We start from the raw sequence: 25,215 nt of genomic DNA on the forward strand, positions 1-25,215 counted from the left end.
AAACATTTTAAAAAATCTCATATCGTGAAGAAGCTATGTGTTGTCAATTAAACATATTTTAATTCACTTCGTATCGGGCGCATTACAGCGTACAGTCAGTCCAATGGGAAAAAACAAAACAAAACAAAACAAACATCATATAACCGCTTTCATAAGCAGGCAGAAGAATAAAAAGTGCACAGTATTACACTTTAATGGGAAAAAGGCAGGAATGTGTTTTTTTTAAATTTAGTGAGCCACTGGAAACATAGCCAAAATATCGACGGTTATGTTTAACTCCACAAGATGGCGGTAATGCAAGAAACTGCCGTTCACATCTAAAACATCTAAAAGGAAGAAGAAGGCAACGGCGGCGGTGACGTCAGAGCATAACAACCAATCACATGGCAGGAACGAAGATGGCGGAATCGGAGATGAGCGTCAGGTAGGCAAATGGCAATAAACTTTAGCTAACGTCTATATTTATTAAGTCATTTTTCTTAAAAATGTGCTCGCCAGGAAGCATTTCTACACAACTTTGTCAGCTTGTCAAGCCCCACCAAGTGTAACATTTATACTTGACTGTGTGTCTGTAAAGCTGTTAGCGCCACGCTAACTTAGCTTAGCAAGCGCTAGCAGTTAAACGTTTGAATGCTTTCAACAGCGCGGTGTGTGTCAGCCAGCCGCATGTCAACAACAGCATGTCACCGCTGTGAGCTGTGAAGTTAACTCTGGTTATTTAACCACACGAGGAGACGTCGGTCATATTTCGAGACATAACGCTTTTCATTTAGCTCCAATAATCGTTGAGACTCGACTCTGGTTAGTTGGTGTTTGTGACAAAGGCGAAGCTAGTGTGTGGGGACAATAGCTAAGTTAGTTATGATTATTTGAATGGGAAATGTTATCCTTCGCATATGCAGTTTGAAAATAGACGCACGAGTCAGAGAATCCTAAAGGGAAATTAATGTGTTAACGTTACATCAGCCACGTCATATAAATCAAGAAACAGATACAATTAAAGGCTAAATTAGTATATGCAGTAACTAAATAGACTAACTCAAAGGGAAATAAAAGTATTACATCCACTTGGCATGAATCAAAATACAAAAACAAACAGGTATAGAAAAGAAGCAAATACAATTAAAGGCTAAATTAGTATATGCAATAATTAAACCGACTAACTCAAATATAAAATAACAAATAGTATCTCGGTATAGTCAAGTGGATATTGATAAGGTACCATGGTGCACAGTTGTCTATGGATGTTAGAGTTAAGTGTACATTGATACTTGAAATGAGACACCGCTGGAGAAACTGAAGCTTCACCAGCCTTGTTCCTGGCATTAAATCAAATGAACTGGATGTTGCTGTCAGTTAACAGTTAATATGAACTGACAATTTTCTTATCGGGGAAAATGACTGGAGGTGTAACGTTGAAGGCGGGTGTTTTGAAATGCATCCATGAGTGTCACTATCTAGTTTTAAGGGCTGCAACACATTGATCTTTATGTAGTCATCTAATCTTTCCATCAGTTCTGAAGTTGCAATGACGCTTACACTGCAACAGCTTTTTTTTTTTTATCAGTATCAGTGCATACTTAAACTACTTATTTAATTTCAAACCCTGAAGTGCTGCTGAAATTATTACTTTCACAACAGGTATTACAACAGGTTTTTTAGAGAAAAAGAATTAATCTAGGGCTGCAACTAATGACTATTTTCATTATGGATTTATCCGATGTATTGTTTAGTCAATGCAGTATCACAAAACAGGGAAAAATGCCCATTGCAACTTCCCAGAGTCTAAGATGACATCTTCAACTGTCCCAAAATTGTCCTGGTATTATATTAAATGTTCTCAAAACTCAGTTGAGATACAGTTTATAGATAGTATGACCAGACGGTTACAAGACAAGTCTTCTGTTCTCCTAAAAGAATAGCAACTACAGTATAAACAATGTAGAAAAACCTCAGAAGTTGACAGATTTGTATTGTCATATTGCTCGTCCTTAATCTGCCTAGTTGACCAAAATGTGCTTTGACATGCAGATGAACTGATCACTATTCATCAATGTACACTGCTGTGAATTAATTGATGTCTGTGAGGGTTTCACTGAAATGTATCCATTCTTCTCTTAGGAGCTGTCGAGAATTATGGACCATATTACTGGGAAGATCAGCACTGCGAGAGCCGGTACATCTTCTTGTCACATGACTTTATGTATATATATATAGGAGTGTGTAGCTACTAAAACAGCATATAATGTGAGAGGATTTGTCTCGGAGGTGGTCAGATAGTTGCGTTGTAATTTGATTCTAGTTTTTGTAATAAATGGAATAGACTTATTTGGTAGGTTCAGATCTATCAAAATCACACATCCTAATATCAGTTAGTTGCTTTTTGATAAAGAAAGTATGATTTACTGCCCTCTGAGATCATATTTTTGACACAGGGGTACAGAAAATGACACTAGCCCCAATGATTCAAATGATTGTCTCTCTTTATTATATAATCTCTAACGGTCACAGGGTCAGATAGAGGCAGAACTTGACAGACACTGGGACAGACTACATCAAGGACTCAGTTACTACAAGTCACCCAGGTATATTACAGTTATTTTGATTCTGACATCAAATACATTATTATTTATATCAACTGGAGGGGTAATTTTCAGCGTCCTTTGTTCCAGTTCCTCTTCTGCTGGGAAAGTGAAGGAGAACAAAGATGTTGCACAACCATTGAAGGATTTTGGTCTGAGGATCAGTAAACTGCTGGTAAGAGTTAAAAATTTCAGTTGAAATTCACAATGATTCATAGTTCAAAATGAAAGACTATACTTCCTGTTGACCTCTTGTGCAATGACTTAATGCTTTAATAATGTTACAGGGTCTTGATGAGCAGCAGAGTGTGCAGCTTTTACAGTGTTACTTACAGGAGGACTACAGAGGAACCCGTGATTCATTAAAGGTGCCTGTCCTCTCTTTGATAATTCAGTTGTGTTGGAATTCTAAAGAAAATGATAAATATGTCACAGTTTTCTTTTTTTAAACCTATAAAATAGATTAAATTCACCATTTTCTATGAGGAACAAAAGTCTCTACTATTTTAAAGCATTGCTCTTCTTAAATTTGATTATATGGTGTTTAAGGTCAAATAACCAACAACTGTACAATAAAGGTATTCATGGCTGGAAGAAAAAAAATGTCATTGACCTGGTTGTATTTATAACACATTTTACAATGTGTAAGACTGTATGAAGATATTATTATGAAAGATATTCAGATGGTGAATAACAGAATCTCCCACACAGGTTGTTCTCAAGGATGAGCGACAAAGCCAGACGCTGCTGTTGAAGGTCAGTATCTGATACCTGCAGCCATTTACCTGCTGTATAGTCTAGTTGTTTAGTTTCCTTATTTAATCCAGTGAGTTTGACTGCATGTTTGTTTGTGTCCACAGATAGCGGACTATTACTACGAGGAGCGCATGTGTCTGCTCAGATGTGTCCTCCTCTTGTTGACATACTTTCAAGATGAGCGACATCCCTACAGGGTAAGAAGCAGCCGGATCTGGGTCATGTTGGATCATTTCATAACATGGCTTTATTTTCGCATTTCACACACAAAAAAAAAGGTTTTAGTTGTTCTTATTTTAACATAACTATTTGTTTTTGTCCAGGCTGAGTACTCGAACTGTGTCAATAAACTGGAGAAGGACCTAGTGAGCAACTACCAGTCACAGTTTGAGAACCTCTTCAAAGCAGAAGCACCAACATGGGAAACCCACGGAAACCTGATGGTGATTATGTGGTTCATACGTCTGGTTCACATTTGGTTAATACTCTGTGTATCGTAACCTAAATCTAATGTAAATACCGCATATAATTCTTCACGTTTTGTGTGTTTGACAGACGGAGAGGCAGGTGTCACGGTGGTTCCTGCAGTGTCTGAGAGAACAGTCCCTGCTGCTGGAGATCATCTTCCTGTATTATGCGTACTTCGAGATGAGCCCATCCGACCTGCTGAGCTTCACCAAAATGTTCAAAGAGCAGGGTTTTGGTTTGCGGCAGACCAACAGACACCTAGTAGACAAGAGCATGGATGCGCTGGTTGACCGGATCGGGTAAGAGCTCTTTGAGAGAGTTTGTGTGTATGTGCCTTTTGATCATGTTTACAAGTGACGTGTAATCCAGGAAGGTATGTCTATTTGTGGTTTGTGACTTAATGCACTGCAAACTTAGCAGACAGAACATGCATCTATATGACAAATGCAAACCACAAACAAACACATCTGACACCATAAAGGTCATTCACCGGATGTTTTAGGCTGATACCAATGTTAAAGAGTTAAAAAATAATCCAATAACAAAACATCAGCGGGTATTGATTTTTTTTTTTTTACATAAACATATAACATAAACAATTTTTACAAGGATTCCTTAAAATTGTTGTTTAAAGAATTGTGATGATGTGCACTGAATGGGACAAACTATGTAATGATGTCACTGTTTCTAAATCTTAGACATTTCTGCACTCTCAACGCCAATATCTGCAGTATGCTAATATTGGGTGCTTTACCAATGTGGCTGATTTATGGTTGGGCTCTAATTCATTGCTTACTATTTTATTATATGCATGATCTTTAATGTCTTGTCTGTTTCTCTAATCTGCAGATACTTGAGCTCTCTCATCCTGGTCGAGGGAATGGACATAGACTTCCTGCACAAGTGCGCCTTGGAAGACTGTACAGAGCAGCATCAGTTCTCCAGTGCTCCTGATGTTGTTAAGGTTTGATTTGAGTCTCTAAATACAGCAGACATTAACATAATGTAATGCAACCATGGAGTCAAACCATTTTTATATTTGCATAACTGAATTTATTAATCACAAATTTGCCACAGGGGGGCTTTACAATCTGTACAATCATACAACACCTTCTATCTTAGACCCTCAATTCAAATAAGGGGAAAACTCCCCCCCCCAAAAAATAGAGCTGGATGCAACAGTGTTTGTCAAAATTGCACCACAGACACACACACTAGAAGAAGCGAAATTACTAATGAAGATTTCAACTTGTGGAAAAACATTTCTGTTTTTTATTTTCAATTTTTATCACTTTTATTCTTGGTAAAATACGGACCGGTCATGACTTAGATATTCCTCATGAATATATGAGGAATATCTTAGTCATAAAATATATAAAATTAACTGTTTTCCATCAATCTGTCTGAACGCTGTCTTTAGATCTTCAGGTATCAGCGTTTATCCACATAAATTACAGAAGATTATCACAGACTGAAAGAATTGATTTAGGAACCTAAAATAAATCTTACAGACATCTGAACCTGCGTATTTTCTCCGCATCTTCCAGGAGATGGATCAGCTGCTGTTGACGTTCGGTGACATCCCTCATCATGGTCCCGTGCTGCTGGCCTGGGTCCTGCTGAGACACACGCTGAGACCAGACGAGTCCAGCCCCGTGGTCAGGAGGATAGGCAACACCGCTCTGCAGCTGGCGGTGTTTCAGTACCTATCAACCATGCTGAAAGGTCTCGGAGTCTCAGGGAATAACGTAAGAGAACACAGATACACATTCTTAAGAAGTGAAGATTAAAAAGAAAATCTATAACTTTTAGTTAAAGGAAAACAGTCTCTCTTTTAATGGTTACTCTTGTTACTGCTGGGAAAACCCTGCCCCTCTGCTGCTCTCAATATCTAATATACTGAAATGTCATCCTGTTGCTGCGCGCTTTTGAACAGAAATACATCAAGTTTAACGAGGTCTTAAGCCACGCTCTAATCAAAGGCCATAGAGCAAGTAGTTCTCATATCTTTATCCTCTGAGTTAAGAGTACTTCGGGGTTTTTCTACCGGGTAGTTAAATGTAATCACAGACCTAAATCAGTCTCTAATGAGATGGCTGGAATAAAAACCACTTGGCAGAAGGGAAACATGCTGAGCTGTGGATCAGTTTATAGTCATAATCATGCCTCTCAAACTGTGGTGTATATCAGCAGTGAAGCCAGACGTTACACCACACTTAAAAATGTACTCGCATTCTTGGAGTCAAAAACTAAAAGCTTTTGGGGACTTTTGCACAGTTTTTTTTTAATGGGAACAAATTATATAAAATTCCAAACCTGGTTGAGTCTGACCTCCTGAAAATAATTCACCACCAATCACCTTTCCATCCTGAATTTTAAACACCAGTTAAATACACACATACCAGAAGGTATCATCCTTTATTCTCATATTTGTATTGTTATACTAAATAAAACTCTTCATCTCTTTGTCTCTCCAGTGTACAGCGAGCACAGCAAAGATGTGTATCTACGGCCTCCTTTCATTTGTGATCATTTCTTTTGAAGAGGAAAGCTTACAGGTACGCAGGCGGATTTTTACACGTCTATCTATTAACCCGTCATGGTCATATTTTTCATATTTGTAACCTGTGTTGGTGATTTGCCCTCCTCATAACGCACGTGACAGGCCGACGGTGTGGCGACACAGTGTTCCCACCTGATCGATGCAGCCTGTGAAGTCCTCTCTGCTCCCAGTCTGGCTGAAGTCTTTTGGGAAATGGTGAGAAAGAAAAAAAAAACATAACAGAGGAAGAGTAATTAGATAACGAGAGTGAGAGCTGTAAATAATCTGTCCTGTTTCCTAAAATGTTAATTCTAGAAGCCAAACATGGGATTGGGAATGATCCTGGACAGTGCAGTCGGGATGTTCCCTCATAAGATCGGACCGCTGTTACAGCTTCTAACCGCACTTCTGTCAAACAAGTCGACTGTTAAAAAGGTGAATTTCACACAGAAACAAACTCACTCACTGTTTTCACTTCCTTATCTAAATTACTAAGCAATGTGTTTTTACCTTTTTATGCGACAGGTGTACAACTTTTTGGATAAGATGTCCTTCTACACACAAGTTTACAAACATAAGCCCAATGATATCATCTCCAAGGACGACGAGACACTGTGGAGGAGACAGACGCCAAAACTTCTTTACCCGCTCGGTTAGTTTTTCGGTTGTTACTGTGAGATTTGAATACAGACTCAAAGTTTTGTTTGCCAAAGAATGTCCAAGGGTCTGGTTTTTGATGTGTATTTGTCGAAATCATTTCATGTTTCTCTCGTGTGACGTACCTCTATCAGGCACGGGGCAGACTAACCTGTGGATGCCACAAGGAGTGCTGGGCCAAGTGATGATCGGAGGCGAGCAGGGCTACGTGGTGCGCTGGGATTACTCCTACAGCTCCTGGACTCTGTTCACCTGTGAGGTGGAGATGCTGCTCCATGTTGTTTCAACCGCAGGTATAAACCTGATCATTCATTACCTACACAAGCAGACTGTACTCTCATTTAATCCTCACACATAAGGAATAAAGCTCCGTTACACAATGTTTGCAGTATTTGTAATTAACCATCTAGTGATTCATGTAATGATTACCATCAATGGTAATTATAATTATTTATATTTAGAAAATGGAAAAAGTGATGCACAGTGATCATTGCACTCAGAGTCCAAAGTAATGTCATGAAACTGATTTCTTAGTCTAGTAAACAGCCCAAAATGTTTAATGAAACAAAAAAAAAAATCATTAAAAATATTTAACTATTATTTTTTTTAATGGATTTAATCTGAAGATTGTTTTCTCGATTAATCAGTGAATCCTTTTGTCTATAAAATTTCAGAAAATTTGTGAAAAATGCCCATCATAATGTTAAAATGTTTTGTTTTATCCAACCGTCCAGAATCCAAAGTTTACTATCATGTAAGACACAAAAAAAACCCCTTCAAATTCTCACATTTGAGAAGCTGCAACCAGCAAAAGTTTGGCATTCTTCCTTAATTACTAAAACGATTATTTGATAGTGAAAACAGTTGCCCAAAAATGTTTTGTCTGCCGATTAATCACCTAATCGTTGTAGCTCTAAAACGTTTGCTGCAGATGTTTGGTTATTTCATTCTGTCAGTTGATTAATTTAATTAAATTTTTTTTCTTCCCAGCATTGTTAATTTGTGTTTGTTCTGCCTTTTCTTGTACTAGATGTCATCGCTCACTGTGTTCGTGTGAAGCCGATCCTGGATCTGGTCCATAAGATCATAAGCACAGACTGGACCGTGTCAGATTGTCTGTTGCCTCTCACTTCACGCATATACATGCTGCTGCAGAGGTAAATCAAGTTACTGATTAACTCTTAAGTGTGTTTATTTTGTGCTTCATTTTTAAAATAGTCTTAATTTTAAAACCGAGAATGGATTTTTTTTTTTTTCCCTTTGGTAATTTGTGTGTTTCCTGTCTGTCAGATTAACGTCGGTCATCAACCCTCCAGTGGACGTGATCGCCTCCTGTGTGAACTGCCTCTCCGTACTGGCTGCAAGGATGCCAGGGAAGGTGGGTACACTGGCTACTTCTAGTGTGAACAGTCTTGAATCCTCTTCACACACATCTTCTTAATGTTTTTTTTTTGTTTGTTTGTTTTTCTTTTTAAACTTTCAGGTGTGGTCCAGTCTGCACCACACAGGTTTCCTCCCCTTTGCCTCAAACCCTTTGACCAGCATGGCCCAGTGTGTGAGGTAAAGAAAAACTCAAACTTTGTGCTGTGCTGTGTTTAATTTGACTGGAAAACATCAAGGAGTTTAACATTTTTTGGGGTCAAATTTTTCTTTTTTTCTTGTAGCGCTGAAGGGATGAAAGCAGGTAACTATGGCAACCTGCTAGTCCAGATTGAGCAGCCTAGAGGGGAGTACGCTGTGACCATCGCCTTCCTCCGTCTCATCACAACCCTGGTCAAGGTATTTTTCACTGAATGAGATGCACACAAATGTTTTTCATGCCGACTTTTTGTAGGAGCAGCTGAACATTGTAGTTTTACATAAAATAAAGAGGTAAATATATTATTTTTTTTATCTTTAAATGCCCTGCTGCTATAATGTGCATCATGTCTCTCTTCCATCTTCCTCTGTTGATTATTTCAGGGTCAGCTCGGCAGCACTCAGAACAAAGGCCTGATCCCCTGTGTGCTGCTCGTGTTAAAGGAGATGCTGCCCACGTACCACAAGTGGCGTTATAACACGTACGGGGTCAGGGAGAGGATAGGTAAGGGCACTTTATGACAGTGCTGGTAAGTTTCTTTGTCCCAGAAACCAGACTGACAAATGAAAGAAAAAACTGAGTAAACACTGGCTGCTGTGTGTCGCTGCAGGTTGTCTTATTCTGGAGCTGATCCATGCCATTCTCAATCTGAGCCCAGAGGGAGAGGATCAGGGCAGGTAAGGAATACCCAATACAGTATCTAGTCGGACAAAACGATGATTAATCTGGAAAATAACTGGCAGATTAAATCGATAACGAAAATGATTGTTAGTTGCAGCCCTGATTAATTTATTGGCAGACATTAGGTAGTTAATTTACTTGTAAAGTTGTTGATTTGCTCTTTTTTTCTTCCTTGATGCAGCACTCCCACCCTGCAGTCTCTGTGCATCTACAGCCTGGCAAACACTGAGGCTGGACAGGCAGTCGTCAATATCATGGGAGTCGGAGTGGACACCATAGATGTGGTCCTGGCTGCACAGCCCAGCAGGTGTTCATGTCAAGTTTTTCCGTTCCTCTTTCCACATTTCTCTCGTTATGTTCTCATATAATTTGCCAAAATCCTTCCATCGTTCTCACATTAAATCATTTTGTTTCCTTTTTTTTTCTTCCCTCTTCTTAACGCTGTCCAGCTGCGGCTCCGAGGGTCCCGGTCAGATCCTGATCCAAACAGTCAAACTGGCCTTCTCTGTCACCAACAACGTCATCCGTCTGAAACCGCCGTCTGACGTCGTGTCCCCTCTGGAGCAGGCCCTGACTCAGCACGGCGGTCACGGCAACAACCTCATCGTTGTCCTGGCCAAATACATTTACCACAAACACGACCCAGCGTTGCCTCGGCTCGCAATCCAGCTGCTCAAAAGGCTCGCCACAGTAAGAACTTCCACATACACGCACAGTGTATGCAGTTGTACTTGACGAGCTTGTTTCTCGACTCAATATTGTATCATCGATGCTGATCTTTTATTTTGTCTCTAGGTGGCTCCCATGTCCGTCTACGCCTGCCTCGGCAGCGACGCAGCAGCCATTCGGGATGCGTTCCTCACTCGGCTCCAGAGCAAGACAGAAGACATGAGGATCAAGGTCATGATCCTTGAATTTCTAACCGTTGCCGTGGAAACTCAGCCCGGCCTCATTGAGCTCTTCCTCAACCTAGAAGTCAAAGATGGCAGTGAGGGGTCAAAGGTGAGAACTACTAGAATATAAAGAATAAAAAGAAGTGTATTTGAAGATGTGCTTCAAAATATCTCGACGTGTTATTTTTGACTGGTAGGAGTTTCTGCTCGGTGAGTGGAGCTGCCTCCATGTGGTGTTGGACCTGATCGACTCCAAACAGCAGGGGAAGTATTGGTGTCCCCCCCTGCTCCACCGAGCAGCCCTGGCCTTCCTCCTGGCCCTCTGGCAGGACCGCAGAGATAGCGCCATCTCAGTATTACGCACCAAGTAAGCACATCTCTTAAGACAATCCATACCTTGACCTTGGATAAAATGTGCAACTGGATGTTTTTGAAGGATTGAATATGGAGTCTTATGAATATATTGCTGCTCTTTTTACACAGAGACAGGTTTTGGGAAAATTTGACAACACCTCTCTTCGGAACGCTCACCCCGCCGTCAGACACCACGGAGGTACTTTGCTCTTTTTACTCTGCTATAATGACCACACGAGTACTCGGATGTCTGATGTGTCAACTCAAGAATTTTCTTTTGTCTTCAGCCTTGTGTTCTGGAAACTTGTGCTTTTGTCATGAAAATCATCGGCCTGGAGATCTACTACGTAGTCAGGTAACTTCCATATTTCTCACAGTCATTTACAGGCGGTCGCTCAAATCTCCAGAGATTTATGCTAATTGTGACGGTATTGTTGCAGTGGCTCCTTGGAGCAGTCTCTGAAGGACAGTCTTCAGAAGTTCTCCAACGCGCGGCGGTATGAGTACTGGTCCCAGTATGTCAAATCTCTGGTTTGCCACGTTGCGGAGATGGAGGAGGAAGGCATCTGTTACTTCGCAGAGACCCAGATGTTGATCTCTGCCTGGCGGATGCTGCTGATACTCTCCACTAGTCACGTATGTTACTGTAAACCCGGTCATGGTTGTGGTGTTTTTTTTAGTCGTTGCCTGAAGACTTCACTAGTGTTTTTAGGAAAGAGCTGATCTGCAAAATGACAAAGCAGAACTGTTGCAATGAAAATTTATTTTCTGTCTTCAGTCGGATGTGATGCAGCTAACGGAAGACTCAACCAAGCTGAAGCTTTTCATGGACGTGCTCGATGGAACTAAAGCTGCTGTAAGTCATCTTGACAACATATTTTCTTGAATTTTTTGTCTTCTTACTTACTTACTTTTTGTATTTCTCTTTTTGTTTAAAAGCTGTTTCACTTTCTAACCATTTCTGTCTAATTTAGCTGACGACACCCATGTCTGTGCCTTGTCTTCGTCTCGGATCCATGATGGCCACTCTACTACTCATCCTCCTCAAACAGTGGCGAGGGTGCGTATCCCTGCATTTGACAGAGAAACTTTATAGGTTTCTATGAATGTCATAGCCAACCATTCTACCTCCTTTATCCCCAATAAACTCCTGCTGCTCTCCTCTTCTCTCCAGCGTGGTAGCAACAGCTCCTGACATCCTGTCCCCCCTCTCCCTGATCTTGGAGTCTGTCCTACAAGCTGACCAGCAGATGATGGAGAGGACCAAAGCCAAAATCTTCTCTGCGCTCATTTCTGTGCTGCAGATTCAGGGACTCAACGGTAAGTGGAGCTGCCTTTGAAATGCTGCAGAGACCTGTAGTTCCGCCTTTTTTTTTTTGCTTATGAAATTCTGCGTCAACCCTAACCAGGCGGGGAGATTTCCCAGCTGCCCCAGCTGTTGCTGTCTGTGTGCGAGACGGTGAAAGACGAGGCCCTGGCGCTCATAGACAATACTCGTCACATGAGCCAGATGGGAGACACGGTGGAGGAAGAGGACAGCATGGAGACAGACTCTCCCCGCGGCCCTCAGAAGGACAAGAGAGACGGGGTGAGCGGAGGCGGAGGAGTGTTTAAATGTCTGTTTTGGCTCCACATTTCTCCTTCCAGTGGTGTCAAATAGTCAGTTACTTATCTTCAGTCATTCAAGATATCAAATGTGTTTTTAATAGTCTGGCATAGTGTTCAGGCAGAGGAAATACTAAAGATGAGATGAACATTTATTACATTAACATATATCTCTGCCACTGTTCACTTTCACTGCTTCGATAGGGGTAAAACTACCATCAGTTATATGTATGAGTGCAAACAGCCACAGTGTAAATCTGATTTAAAGTAAACATTTTTTTCCCCTCTTGTTTTATTCAGGTATGTGTACTAGCGCTGCATTTAGCGAAGGAACTGTGTCGCACCGACGAGGACGGCGAGCACTGGGTCTCGGTGATGAGGAAGGTTCCTGTCCTCCCCTCGGTGCTCAGCGCCGTGGAGCTCAGCCTGCGATCCAAACATAACCTCTACTTCACAGAGGCTGCGCTTCACCTGCTGCTCACGCTGGCCCGCACCCCTCAGGTAAACACACTTTGAAATTTAAATTGTTTTTGTTATTACTAATATATGCTGTAAAAATACCAAAAGTGTGCAGCACTCAGCCCCAAACCCACTGGATCCTAGAAGACATCATTCTTTAAGATATATAGCTTAATTTTTAAAAAGGCTCTCATTTTTCAAAACACTGGACACTGTAGTTTGTAGAAAATATTTTTAAAACAGGAATAAGTAGTGGATTTGTTGGTGACTACTTTCAGTAAGTGATTAATACACATTTGGTGTTTACAGTTACAGGATTGTGTGTTTAATTGACCCAAAATATACTACATTGTCATCAAAATGTAGGAACATGTCATCCAGTGCAGCAGTGTGGCTCATTAATGTGTTTTTTATAGTTTTTGGACAACAATGACGCTCTTTGTCACAGAGGAATAATAAATATATCAGGCTTTGGACACACATGCAATGTTAGTAGGATTAATTATGGTTGTTTTTTTGTTTTCTTGAGATTCGTTAACAATAAGGAATATCACCAGCTTACAGTTTGGTTTTTAAATGAATTCTTTGCATCAAGTTTAAGATGTCTTCATACTTCCTGCAGGGGGCAGCAGCCGTTGCTGGAGCAGGAGTCATCCAGACAATCTGCCTCCCTCTCCTCAGCGTGTATGAGGTCTCTTCAAACGGGTCGTCACAGGTAATAGAAATTAAATTATAGCGACTTTTTTTCTGCCTTTCGTGTAAGACGGCAGTACTTTGTGCATTAACATGACATAATAACATAACATATCCATGTCCCTGAGCAGAGTTTCTCCCGTAAGTCCCAGGACTCCGCCTGCTGGCCGGGTGTGTATCGCCTCTGCATGTCCTTGATGGAGAGTCTGCTCAAGACTCTGCGCTACAACTTCATCAACGAAGCCCTGGACTTTGTCGGGGTGCATCAAGAACGCATATTACAGGTACGACTGAGATGGCGGGAAAGTTCACACAATGAAAGATACCATCAGTAGTATTAATTACCTTAATCTGCTATTGGAACACCCTGTTTTCACTTAGAGTCTTTATATAAATCAAGATTTATTAAATTAATTAGTTATTAAAGCCACAGAAATTGACTTGCTATAAATTAAGCCATTGCTGTACAGCTGTATGATGATAGTAATGTGAGTGTTGTTGCTTTTAAAGCTTAAGACAGATTTAAGCGGGAGTTTTTAAGTCAGGGTTTATCACTAACTTTCATGTTGTCCTCTCTTCTCCTGCTCAGTGTCTGAATGCAGTGCGAACAGTGCAGAGTCTGGCGTGTTTGGACGAGGCGGATCACACCGTCGGCTTCCTGCTGCAGCTCTCTAGCTTCTGTAAAGAGTGGCAGTTTCACCTGCCCAAACTGCTCCGAGACATACAGGCAAGTCCAGAGCAAAGCTCCACATCAGCCCGGATAATAACACCATCACGGCTTCACTGTCAGTCAGTTATTCAGCTTTATTAATAGTTTTTTTTTTTTCTCTTTCATCCATGCAGGTAAATCTGTGTTACCTGTGCCAGACCTGCACATATCTGCTCCATAGTAAGAAGATGCTCCATCACTACCTCCAGGTCAGAAACCAGGCAATCCTATGATTTCTTATATATGATTTCTGCAGCATCATTATCATCATTATAACCAATGTGAGTTTAAATGAGTCAAACCAAACACTTTGGGATGTTTATATATCCAGATAAATAACAGCTGCGTGTTTGTGTGTTTCGGGAATTTTTCTCAGGCTAAAAACGGTGAGGCGTTGCCCCCCGGTCCCCTCCCCAGGACACAACGCCCCCCCCAGACCCCGTCTAAAGAGGCAGCAGGTGGAGGGGAGAGAGAGGAGGCCGAGCAGAAAGCCCTGCTGGCCGTTCAGTGCAGCCTCCTGAAGATCCTCAGCAAAACGCTGGCGACGCTGCAGCACTTCACACCAGACTGCTGCCAGATTCTCCTGGACCAGGTCAGCCTGATTATTAGCATCAGATTTCCAGCTACATCATCATAATAGAGAAGATAGAGAAACTGAGATGCTCTTCTGTGTTTCTGCATCTGTCAGTGTATGGACTTGGCAGAGTATAGGACCTTGTTTGTGCTCAGCTTCACGACTCCTGCGTTCGACCCTGACGTGGCTCCTTCGTTCGGAACCCTGCTGGCCACCATCAACGTGGCCCTGAGCATGCTGAGCGAGGTAAATATTCAGTGTAATTATGAATAATTTCAGCTACAGTTAACCAAGATCCCTGACTTTAAAAGATTTTTTTTCTGTGTATAGATGGAAAAGAAGAAAGAACCTGTTTCCTTGAGCATCGCCTCGCTAGCATCATCAGAGGAGCTCCAAGCACTGAAGTGAGTAAATATTGCAAGTATTTTTTCATCATCATGGAGCCTTCATTTGAAATTAAAAGTCTTCTAAAGTCTTTTTCTTTGGGACAGTGACTTATTTTTGTTTTCTGTCTTCTACAGGTCACTGCTGATGTTCACCATGGAGAACTGTTTCTACGTGCTGATCTCGCAGGCGGTTCGGTGTCTCAAAGATCCCTCCATCCTCCCTCGAGACAAACAGAGGCTCAAACAGGAGCTCAGCTCTGAACTGGTGAGATGTCACAACTCTCTTGTCATGCTTTTTTTTTTTTGACTTTGGTATTTTTTTTTATGCTGTTATAGTGTCAGATGTCTGTTAAATGTGGTCAAAGTTCCACAATTTGAGGCAAATGTATGTAAAAATGCTGCCTGTAGATCAAAAGCCCAGACTTCAGGCTGTTCCTGAAGCACAACAGCTGTCCGTTCTATAGCCTTTGTTTCTAAGAAGTTTTTTTTGAAGTGTAAATCATGCAAACATATTCCAGTAGAGCCTCAGAATATAGTGGAAAAAGTGCATATGATGTCTTTAAACTCTCCTTGTTTGAAATCTTCTGTATGCTTTTAACATACCTACAGAATATTATCTAATTTCTCTCATCTCTTCTATCTGTCCCCCCCCCGCAGAGCACTCTCCTCTCGAGCCTGTCCCGCCACTTCCGCAGGGGTTCACCATCGTCTCCGGCCAGCGGCATCCTCCCCTCCACCCAGTCCAAACCACCCACACCGGGCTCCAAAGGAAGCCATGAAGGTCAGGAGCCGATCATCCAGCTCGTTCAGGCCTTCGTCAGACTTGTGCAGAGATAGATCTCACAGATCTCAATGTTCTTTTACAAAGCCAGCATTTTTGTTTTGTACTTCCAGTAGTACCATCAGGGAAAAAAAAAAACATTTCTGGTGTTATGCCTCATTGTAAAAGTACACAGTGATTACAGTAGTTTAATTAGTAAACATTTGTGACCGGGCGTGAGTGTTTATTCTAATAATGTGATGTTTATTAATGATTGGAGCCAGACTTTTGATAACCTGTTGAACATTTCATTTTGCCAAAACTGCTGTTACGACTAAAATTTGACATGAGTACAACTAAAGTGTTCAAAAGGCCAACGAAAAGCTGCCTGATTTCTGAAGAAGTCTCGGTGCTACTTTAACATCAGTGACCGACTGCGGTCCGTCTTTCCAAGGTCTAGTTTTATAGGCCACTTTGACAACACGAAATGACCAGACACGTTTCAAGTGCTACTTAGAAAAAAAAATAAAAATATTAGACCTTTCAAATATAATCTTATTTCATCTATAATGTAGTAGAAAAGCTTACTTTGTAAAACTGCAATAGACTTTTTCTAATTCTCTTCATTTTCTCTAACTCTGCTATTTTCTTATCTGTGCTTATTATCCATGTACACACATTGAAGCGGCTGCCAAGATTTGTACCTAAATGTATATGCCAATAAAGGGACTTTTGTACCACAAGTTCTAATTTGGACTTTTTTTTTGATGATGTGTGTTGCGCTTAAAGTTAAATTAAAACAGCTTCAGACATGAAAGTTTGAACCATTAAACTTTTTTCTTTACTGCATTTGCACATAATTCCTGAAACACACCTTGAACCATCCTGTACATAAACTGACAGGTAAAAACAAAAAGTCAGTAATAAAATACATTTTCATGTTCTTATATGCATCATATAAAAAGAATAAAAGGAAAAATATTTCAGTTGCAGGAATTACTATTTACAAAAGGCATTTACTTTTTTAAAAAGAAACTTTTACAACTTCAGTACCTAAAACAAATCAACTGATAGGCAGGTCGTTCTTGTGCAATTAAAGTACAAAAAAAGGCTTCGATATCTGGAGAGTAAGGTGACAGTTTTACAGCAGGACAGGAAGGCAGGATAAGACCTAACGAACATTAGGTAGCTACATTATCAGAAGCAGTGTGGGGCGGCGGACCGGCAGGTTTAGTAGCTGCAGTGGAAAGAGGCGTCGCTGTTGTTTTCTTCTGATGATACAGAGTGACGGCCTGCGGTCGCTCTACAGACAACAGCACTTATCTGCTCGGGCTGAGGGTCTGTAGTGTCTCCTACTGGCCATTGACTGGGACTTCCTGTAACAGAAAACAGGTTGACAACATACTGTGACATCAACCCGGAGACACTGAAGGACAGTCACTTCACATCTCACACATGCAGGGTGAAACACAACAAAAATCATTACATTTTACAAGCTTTGACAACTGAAGCATGCGTCCGACATCTTGAAAGGAATAGTTTGATTTTTTGTAAGTTTAACACCACTCTCATATCTGTTACTAAATATGAAGCTACAACCAGGATGTGTTAGCATAACTTAGCTTTGCATAAAGACTGGAAACAGCTAGCCTTCGTCTGTCTTAAGCCAGCACCTCTAAAACTCACTAATTAACATTAATCTAGATTATTTAATCCATACAAAAACTGTCATTATAAAACAAGATGTGAGCGTTTCAGTCTTCATGCTAAACTAAACTAACGTCTCCTGGCTGTAGCTTCACATTTAACAGACAGACATGAGAGTTTTATCATTTTTCTCATCTAACTCTCAGCAAGAAAGCGTATTCCCTAAAATCTTGAACTATTCCTTTAAAAAAGTGTCTTAGCTGAGTAGAACTGCCTTTATCATGCATCAGAAATGCAGATTTATCCACACTGTCACTCAAAATAGCCGTCCTGACGCAATTCATACTGTGTTCAAAACTGACACTGTATGAATTGTTGACTGTATGAATTGACTGTTAAAAGCCGAGTGAACGCAATAAACTGTCAGCTGTGTGCATAAATGAAGATAAATAATATATCGGGTGTTTGCTTCATGCAACAGATAAAAACCAAACCAGCTGAGTCTCATGCATCAGATCACTCTGAAAACCTGCACCTCAAACTTACTGACCTTCGTCTGGTCCTCCAGACAGGCCTTTCAGGCCAAAGAGGGTACAGTAATTTGTCTACCATTATTTCACACAGGAGAGGATGAGAAGGAGAAGAAGAGCGGTTCACTGAAGGAGAATTCACCAACGCAGACGAGAACATTTGTTTGACATTTTATGGCTGTGGTGTGTGTGTGTGTGTTTTTTTGGGGGGGTAAACTCACCTCTAAATTCCCCCTGGCTTTCTTCAACACTCCGTGGGTGAGAGACACTAAAAAACAAACAAAATCAAGTCACATACAGTATCTAAATCTGCAAGTTATGATTATTTAAGTATCTATTCAGCTGTTTTTTTTACTTTTCTGATCAATCTATTAATCAGTTATTCTATAAAATGACAAAATTGTTAAAAGTGCTCAAGATTTTAATGATATAAAGCAACAAAAACAGTAAATCCTCAAATTTGAGAAACAGTAACCAGAGAATATTTAACATTTTGGCTTAAAAAAAAAAAGGTTGCAGATAAATTATCTCACAATAAGCTAATTATTTCAGCTCTAGCGTACAGTATAAGCTGCTAAAGTAAAGCAAGATAATCCTACACTGGTCGATGATGACCCTCTCCATCCCCTCTTTGAGCTGGTTGGTTGTTCGGAGGCGTTTCACGGCTCCGCTCAGCATCCTCTCCTGCTGTGACAGCCTGCTCTTCAGTCTGGCTATCTCGTTCTTCAGCAGCTCATCCTGATACGTGGGATAAAAAGATTAAGATTTGCTCCACAGATACTTGGTTATATATAAAGAATAAGTGTGTTTGTGCGCGTGTGTCTACCTGCTGGTTGTTGCTGTTGTCTCCAGCAGCGTTACCAGCTGGTAAAGATACTCTCCACACCAGTTTGAGCAGCCGACCGGCCTCCTCTAACACTTGCTGCATGGTGTTCATGTTGACGGACAGACTCTTCAGATGCTGCTGTTCTATCACCTGATTAAATGTAAACACAATGACATCGACTCTAAAGACAATGTGCTTTGCAAACTATGATCGGAATAAATCCACATTTTTAAAAAACAAAGCACAAAAATCTCTAAAATAGTCAGAAGTACCTTTTTGTCGGAGCCCTGCTGTCTGAGTGTGAGCAGACACTCCTGCAGTTGTGAGTCCATGCTGCGCGACAGCTTCCGGCCCTCTGAGATCTGCTTGCGGAGGGCGCTGTAGTCCTCGATCAAGCCCAGAAAGTGGCGGCCGTTGCGGTTGGCCCACATCCGGTGGCCCGGCACCAGGCGGGAGGGAGCGCCGGAGAGACTCTCACCGGAGCTGCTGCTGACCGACCAACCGTCCACCTCTGAATGAGCGCGACGTTTTTCATCTGGAAAGATATAAGCAACCCCAAAAATATCTCTTAAATGCTCAACACTGATTTACAACAAGTATAATCTGTATATATCTATATCATATCGCTGCAATTTAACATTTAATTCCATCTCTAATGAGGTCGTCTTACCGTAGAGGACGCTGGTGTGTTCGTTATGAGTCTGAAACGAGTGACGCTGAGGATCACAGCTTTCACGACCTGGTGATCTGCCTCCTTCATCTACGACAAATATAAACAAAAAAGAACACTGACGTGACCTGGCAGGTTCCAGTTGACATGTCTTTGTGTACGTGTCACAGGTCGTTTGCGTCTTGTGTTTACCGGGAGAGGACAGCAGGTAGTTGATGTTGATGGTTTCAGAGCGGTTTTGTCCTCGGAGCAGCTGTTCCTCCAGTCTCTGTCGCAGCGCCGTGTTGGTCTGGATGCTCCTCTCCAGCTGCAGCCTCAGGTGTCTGATCTCCGACAGCAGCTCCCCGAGGTCCACGGAGCCGGAGGACGGGACGGGGACGGGCTGCGGGGTCGTCTCGCTGGATTCTGCTCGGTGGAGAAAGGAGAGGAAAACGTCAGGAAATTCAGGTTCTGAAAAAATAGTATGGAAGCGTTTCGGAGTGAAAAGTGTCGGCTGGGTTGTTTGAACCAGAAATTGATCTCTTCACACCATCCAACAATTAAAATGCAGTACTGAGGTGAAAAGTGAACATAGTTAACAGACTAGTAGTGATCTTATGTCTGATCGTACATTAAAACTACAAAAATCATGTGACTGATGACGTTGGAAACAGTTGACTGATTTGTTTTGTCAGCGAACTTTGAAACTGGTCTGAACCAGTATTATAAAGTTCACTGAGTCGGACACTTTGTGGGTTTTAGTAATGGTAGAATTGAAGAGAGTCGTCATTATAAACCTAGACATGGTTGCCGATACAACACAAATATTAATTATCTGTCTACTAGATAAGTGTGTCGATAAACACCTTCACTTTGTCATGACGTCACATGAACCCCACTGTCACTCTTCATTGATTACTTTCTGCTCTGAAACGTCTTCTCCTCAATATTATCAAACGAGATTTATCCTCAAATCCTCCCAAACAGCTGATGTGTGGCTTCATGTGTGATGTAGAACATTCAGGTGCAGGTTGTTTGCTGCACCACTAGATGGCAAAGTGCAAAGAGTTTCATATGAAGCTCTGAGTAACAAACTTATTTCTGACACAATGCCTCACAAAGCTTCATTTAGCCGTGACCACTAAACAGTTATGTAGCATTCCCTTGTTAACAGTATTTTCCATTTCACTAGTTCAGTTTGTATAATTCACAGTATCTTTACTTGTTACTTTTTCTACTATCATGCAGTCATGTCTACTTTTTCTATTCTTTTTCCCAGTTAAAGTTTGGACCTGTGATCAGTCTTTGAAAAGGACATTTTTTTGAACCATATCATCTACCGAGAGTCAAAAGTCCCTGTGCACAAGGATTTTAAAGGACTCTTTAAAATCACTGACACTGTGTCAGAGAAATCCCAGCAGCAATATCATAAGCACAGCTATAATTAAAAGAGGGCTCAAGTCCAAGATAGAAGTCAAAGAGATCAGCTTCAAAGACTTGACCTCTCTCTGACCGTCTCAGAGTTGCAGATTTAAAAGCAACGTCCCACCATCGATCAATAAATCAATTATTTGAACGACATACATCCATGGAACTTTTTTTTTTTTTCTTTTTAAAGAAAACAAACTTGTACTACCGTCGTGTTTCTGAGCTTCGGTCTTGATCTTTTCGTAAACTTGCAGCTCCACCCGCAGTGACTGGAGCACATGCTGGGAGTCGGACAGCTGCTGCCTCTGGAGCTTCACCTCACACTGCAGCCTGGAAACGCAAAACACAAACACAAGATTCAGCGATAAGAATGGTGAAAAGATTAGTTAAAGGACAGCAACACTATCAAAAACAATGACAATTCATATATAAACATGAAGGGACGGGTATTAGGTTAGAGCTCAGGTTAAATGTCATATTATATACATTAAATCTACTCTTTAACACATTATGTACACTTAGAGCTCATTATTATCACAAACAATCTGTTTATTTGGATTTTTTAAGATTTTAAAAATATCATTTCATCAGTAGTTAAATCAATATTGGTTCTATAACTTTTTTTTCTCACTCTCCTTGATGCCAGATGATCTTGTTTACTGCTCAACTGGTGCAAAGTTTCTCCTTTCAGTAGGAAACACAACTTTTGCATGAATGGGTGACATAAAATCAGGGTGAAGTTCAGCTTAAACTGCTACTTTTAACAATTTTCTCAGTATTATTCAGTGAAAATCGGTAAAAACAACGAGCCTCGTGTGTATAGTACACAACCCCACACACACACACACACACACACACACACACACACACACACACACACACTCAAGAGTGACAAGTAAAGGAAAGTGATCTGACAGTAAACTAGACTCCGGGTTTCAGGTGTCGGCCTCGCTCGACTGCGTCAGTACGACCCGGGGTGAGAGGTCACGTGCCGTCGTTACGTTATATGTGGATGCACGTGCTCACGGATGAGCCTTCAAATGATCCGACTCTCGTGTTTCAGAGTTGTACTAATAATATGGAATGATGGTGATTGTAATGACTCTTTATAATGGTAATTAGCAGCCTTGTGTAGTTTCGGGTTGCGTGGAGGAGAGTGGTAATCATGGGATGTCGTGTGTGTGTGTGTGTGTGTTTGTACCTGTCCATCTCCTCCTTGCTGTAGTGCAGTGACTCCTGCAGCTGAGCGTTCTCTTGGCTGCTGAGCTCCAGCCTCTCCTGCAGTCGGCCGTTTTCCTGCATCAGAGCTTCGCATTCCTTTCTGCTCTGCTCCAGTTTGGCCGTCCGCCTGGCCAGAGTCTCCCGCAACTTCTCGTTCTCTTTCTGCTTGTCTGGAGGGAATTAAGATGTCTGAGTCAGTGAGATGTTTGTGTGTGTATTCCATAAAGATATGAGCGAAATAACTACGCTCCATCTCTGTCGGTCCACTGACTGAAAAGGTGAGACGCTGTGTGTTTTACCTCTAGACCCCATGTTGAGCTGCTCCTTCAGGGCTTGGTTTTGTCCCCAGAGGAATCGTACCTCGTTGGCCAGCTGACCCTTCTCCTCATTGCCGTGAATGAAGATGTTGGTAGCTGCTTAACACAGGAAATAAGGGCATAAGTACGTTGGATAAGAGTAAATATTCATTTTTTTTGTGCCAAATCTCACAAGTAACAGAAATCAAATCAATCAAACTGACAGAGAGAGAACAGACTGTGTTAGATTTTAGGTATGTACCTGAGTCTTTGTCCACCTCGGCAAGTCTCCTCTCCAGCTGTTCCCTGAGACGGTCGTTAGTGCGGATACTCTCCTCGAGGCGTTGCCGCAAAGCTCGGATCTCCTGTAGATGCTCTGCCAGCAGGTCTGACAGACACACATGAACACGGCTAAATTTAAGCAGTACTTTAAGGGGATTTTGTATTGCACTTATATAAAGATGGGAGACTTACAAAGGACAGATTAAGAAAGGAATCATCAACACTGAAGCAGCAGGGGCTGAGATATCCTGACTTTTAGCGCCTAGCATGAGTCCAGCGAGAAAAACAGGATCCTACATTTCCCATAATTCAACTTAATGCATAGTAAATGTCTGTCTTTCAAGCTCCACACCCCAAGTTTGTAACACAGGCTTTCTGCTAAAATGGCAAGCCCAAGCTAAGATAACCCTGATGACATCACTATGACATCATCAGGCTTGTTTTTTCCTGCTTTTGGAAAGCTCCCTCCAGAACCACAGAAGACATAATTCAGCTGTTGTCACAGGCTGAATAGTGTCTTTGTAACGAGTGAAACTGAGCTTTAAGTGTAAAATTGGTGGAATGCCCCTTTAATAAACAATGCTGCATGTGTTTATTCAAATAATGTTGCTACACCATCGACATAAAAGGCACAAATCTCAATTTGTTTGTCTTACAAAAGCTGTATAAATGGAATTTTGAGAGCATCTTGCTTGTTTACAGTCTTGTGTTAAGTGTGTTGTATCAACTAAAGTCTGAACTATCTAACAATATTTACCTGAATTCATGTTGTGAGGTTGTTCAGAAGCATTCTTTTGTGAGCCGACGTCTCCATCGTGTTTATGTGCTTCCGTCTGACACCCTGACTCCTCCTGCTCGTGGCTGTGATCCTCTTCCTGATGGTGGGAGCTGTTCTGGGCCATGATGGAGCGATGCAGGTCGAGCTCTCTGCGCAGGGTGGCGTTGAGCTCCTCGCTGCCCCTCAGCTTCTCCTGCAGTCGCCCGTTCTCCCTCTGCAGGCCCTGCAGTCTGCTGGCAGCCTCCCTGTGACCAGACACATCTTCCTCTTGAGCTCCTCCCACCGTCCGATCAGCGGGGTGTCGCTGGCCTGAACGCGTACGGGGAGACGGCAACGGTTAGACGCTGAAAATGTCAAAAATGTGATCCTGTCTCTCCTAATAATTCATTATTAAATCCCTAACACTAGATGATGCTAAGCTAGAATATCCTCAGTTGCTATAGCCTCCGTGCTAACACATGCTTGTGTTGTAGCACCGAAGGAAATGTCGGTTTAGGTCACATATCCACATGCTTCACTTCTCTCTGTCACAAGCCTTCACTGTCTCTTTTCTCGAGGGAAACACAATTTGAAGATTGAACCGGATAGGTGCCACTGAATAATGCAACTTTAAGTGGAGGTGGACTGAAACTGGACCCCTACTCTGCCCTTCGCTGGCGTGCTTTGTCCTGCGGGACGCCTCACTGCAACAGAATGGATCTGAGTGGAAAATAAGTGCTATTACAGGCTGCAGCTAGACTGTCCGGGCGCGTGGACAAGGACTCAGGTAATCTCAATGACATACCACTGAGGCAAGAAAAGGGGGAAAAAATATGCATATTTAATGGAGCCAGTTAATCCTAGTGTGGCCTAACATAACCAGAGTCTTGTTCACGCTATACCTGGCTGGGCCATCTTCTGTGACACGTAAGACTATAATTGGATTTGGCTTTCGACCGCTTCACAAATGAATTTCAATATTAAGACTATATTTAAGTGTTGCATCTGAGATTATGCGACTTTTACATACATATTGTTTGTGTTGACCTAATGTAAAAGCACTTACTGTGGGCTCGACTGCCACCCTGTGTAGCAGAGCTGCTGTGGCAGGAGGAAGAGGTCCTGTCTGAGTGGTACAGATCAGAGTGGGAGCTGTGGTGGCTGCTGGGACTCTGGCCTCTGAACTGGTTCTGCAGGCTTTGGATGAGACGGTTCTTCTCCTGCAGCTCTTTCGCCAACCTAGGAGGAGTAGGAAGACGAGGAGGAGGAGGAGGAGGAGGAGGGGAATTAGTCATGTTAATACCACCAGAACACCCAACAGCTGGATTTGATCTGGATTTGATTGAGCAAAACCATACAGTATGAATCTGGGAAATACACAGCTTAGGCAACAACCCCCCCAAACAAGAGGCACAACTGAAGATTAAAGAAATCAAGAAAACTGTTTGGAAAAGGAGGGTTTGCAACTTTCAGCAGAAACACACAGCTGGAAAGTATGAAGAAAGGAGTCCACAGCAAACGTCACGCTGTCTGTCTGGATCAGACCCACTCACAGGTCCAACTGCTCCCTGGTGCATTCAGCCAGGGTGAGGTTTTGCTGGACGAGGAGGCTGATGTGCTGCTGCAGCAGCTCTCGCTCGCCCTCTAGCTCCAGACGCAGGTTATCTATCTCCTGCTGGATTCTAGCCGGGCTGTCAGGAAGATCTCTCACGCTCTCCTGATAGGACAGCAGTGACTGTGATCCATGCTGCAGCTCCCCAAGACTGCCCACGTCAGTAATAATGTGGATTAATGTATGTCAACATGACTGCAGAGAGCAACTTTTACTTTCTGTCTCTCATGAGAAAATCATTTTCCTGTGTTTTTTTTCCAAGTTTCAGA

The 25,215-nt window shown here is 41.8% G+C and overlaps 2 protein-coding genes across 8 annotated transcripts in view; one reads left to right on the forward strand and one right to left on the reverse strand.

The window, feature by feature from the left end:
- The first annotated feature begins 321 nt into the window (after window positions 1-321).
- On the forward strand, window positions 322-16,441 carry nup188 (nucleoporin 188). Its single transcript, XM_044333765.1, has 43 exons — window positions 322-424; window positions 2,122-2,176; window positions 2,512-2,585; window positions 2,673-2,757; window positions 2,870-2,950; window positions 3,294-3,338; window positions 3,443-3,535; window positions 3,662-3,781; window positions 3,894-4,105; window positions 4,656-4,770; window positions 5,354-5,554; window positions 6,284-6,364; window positions 6,472-6,564; window positions 6,664-6,783; window positions 6,874-7,000; window positions 7,140-7,298; window positions 8,036-8,162; window positions 8,296-8,383; window positions 8,489-8,565; window positions 8,670-8,784; window positions 8,968-9,088; window positions 9,195-9,261; window positions 9,447-9,572; window positions 9,715-9,955; window positions 10,061-10,267; window positions 10,356-10,525; window positions 10,642-10,711; window positions 10,800-10,867; window positions 10,953-11,148; window positions 11,291-11,368; window positions 11,487-11,572; window positions 11,687-11,832; window positions 11,922-12,100; window positions 12,418-12,618; window positions 13,199-13,291; window positions 13,401-13,553; window positions 13,859-13,996; window positions 14,113-14,187; window positions 14,355-14,570; window positions 14,667-14,798; window positions 14,883-14,956; window positions 15,074-15,203; window positions 15,596-16,441. Exons 1-43 carry the CDS (start codon window positions 384-386, stop codon window positions 15,773-15,775), a joined length of 5,256 nt encoding a protein of 1,751 aa, XP_044189700.1. The 5' UTR covers window positions 322-383; the 3' UTR covers window positions 15,776-16,441.
- A 75-nt stretch (window positions 16,442-16,516) lies between these two features.
- Window positions 16,517-25,215, reverse strand: part of cdk5rap2 (CDK5 regulatory subunit associated protein 2) — a 34,992-nt gene continuing 26,293 nt past the window's right edge. For 5 of the 7 annotated variants that reach the window (XM_044333760.1, XM_044333763.1, XM_044333758.1 and 2 more), the window contains 14 exons: window positions 24,401-24,573; window positions 23,335-23,664; window positions 22,558-22,683; window positions 22,299-22,415; window positions 21,980-22,169; window positions 20,987-21,108; window positions 19,564-19,776; window positions 19,372-19,461; window positions 18,974-19,236; window positions 18,702-18,851; window positions 18,475-18,613; window positions 18,097-18,143; window positions 17,896-17,950; window positions 16,517-17,074 (listed from right to left, as the gene is read on the reverse strand). In XM_044333760.1, the coding sequence (XP_044189695.1) occupies window positions 16,929-17,074; window positions 17,896-17,950; window positions 18,097-18,143; window positions 18,475-18,613; window positions 18,702-18,851; window positions 18,974-19,236; window positions 19,372-19,461; window positions 19,564-19,776; window positions 20,987-21,108; window positions 21,980-22,169; window positions 22,299-22,415; window positions 22,558-22,683; window positions 23,335-23,664; window positions 24,401-24,573 (2,161 nt within the window). In that variant the 3' untranslated portion in view covers window positions 16,517-16,928. The remainder of the gene's footprint in view (window positions 17,075-17,895; window positions 17,951-18,096; window positions 18,144-18,474; window positions 18,614-18,701; window positions 18,852-18,973; window positions 19,237-19,371; window positions 19,462-19,563; window positions 19,777-20,986; window positions 21,109-21,979; window positions 22,170-22,298; window positions 22,416-22,557; window positions 22,684-23,334; window positions 23,665-24,400; window positions 24,574-25,215) is intronic. The other 2 variants (XM_044333759.1, XM_044333764.1) reach the window with 2 other exon arrangements.

The sequence above is a fragment of the Thunnus albacares genome, chromosome 18 (genome assembly GCF_914725855.1).
Source record: "Thunnus albacares chromosome 18, fThuAlb1.1, whole genome shotgun sequence".
Classification (NCBI taxonomy): domain Eukaryota; kingdom Metazoa; phylum Chordata; class Actinopteri; order Scombriformes; family Scombridae; genus Thunnus; species Thunnus albacares.

Excerpts from the sequence above, each read along its gene's own strand:
- nup188 (XM_044333765.1), top strand. The coding sequence starts at position 384 with ATGGCAGGAACGAAGATGGCGGAATCGGAGATGAGCGTCAG. Across the intron at positions 13,292-13,400 it reads CTTCAAACGGGTCGTCACAG|AGTTTCTCCCGTAAGTCCCA; the intron begins GTAATAGAAATT and ends GTCCCTGAGCAG. Across the intron at positions 15,204-15,595 it reads AGGAGCTCAGCTCTGAACTG|AGCACTCTCCTCTCGAGCCT; the intron begins GTGAGATGTCAC and ends CCCCCCCCGCAG.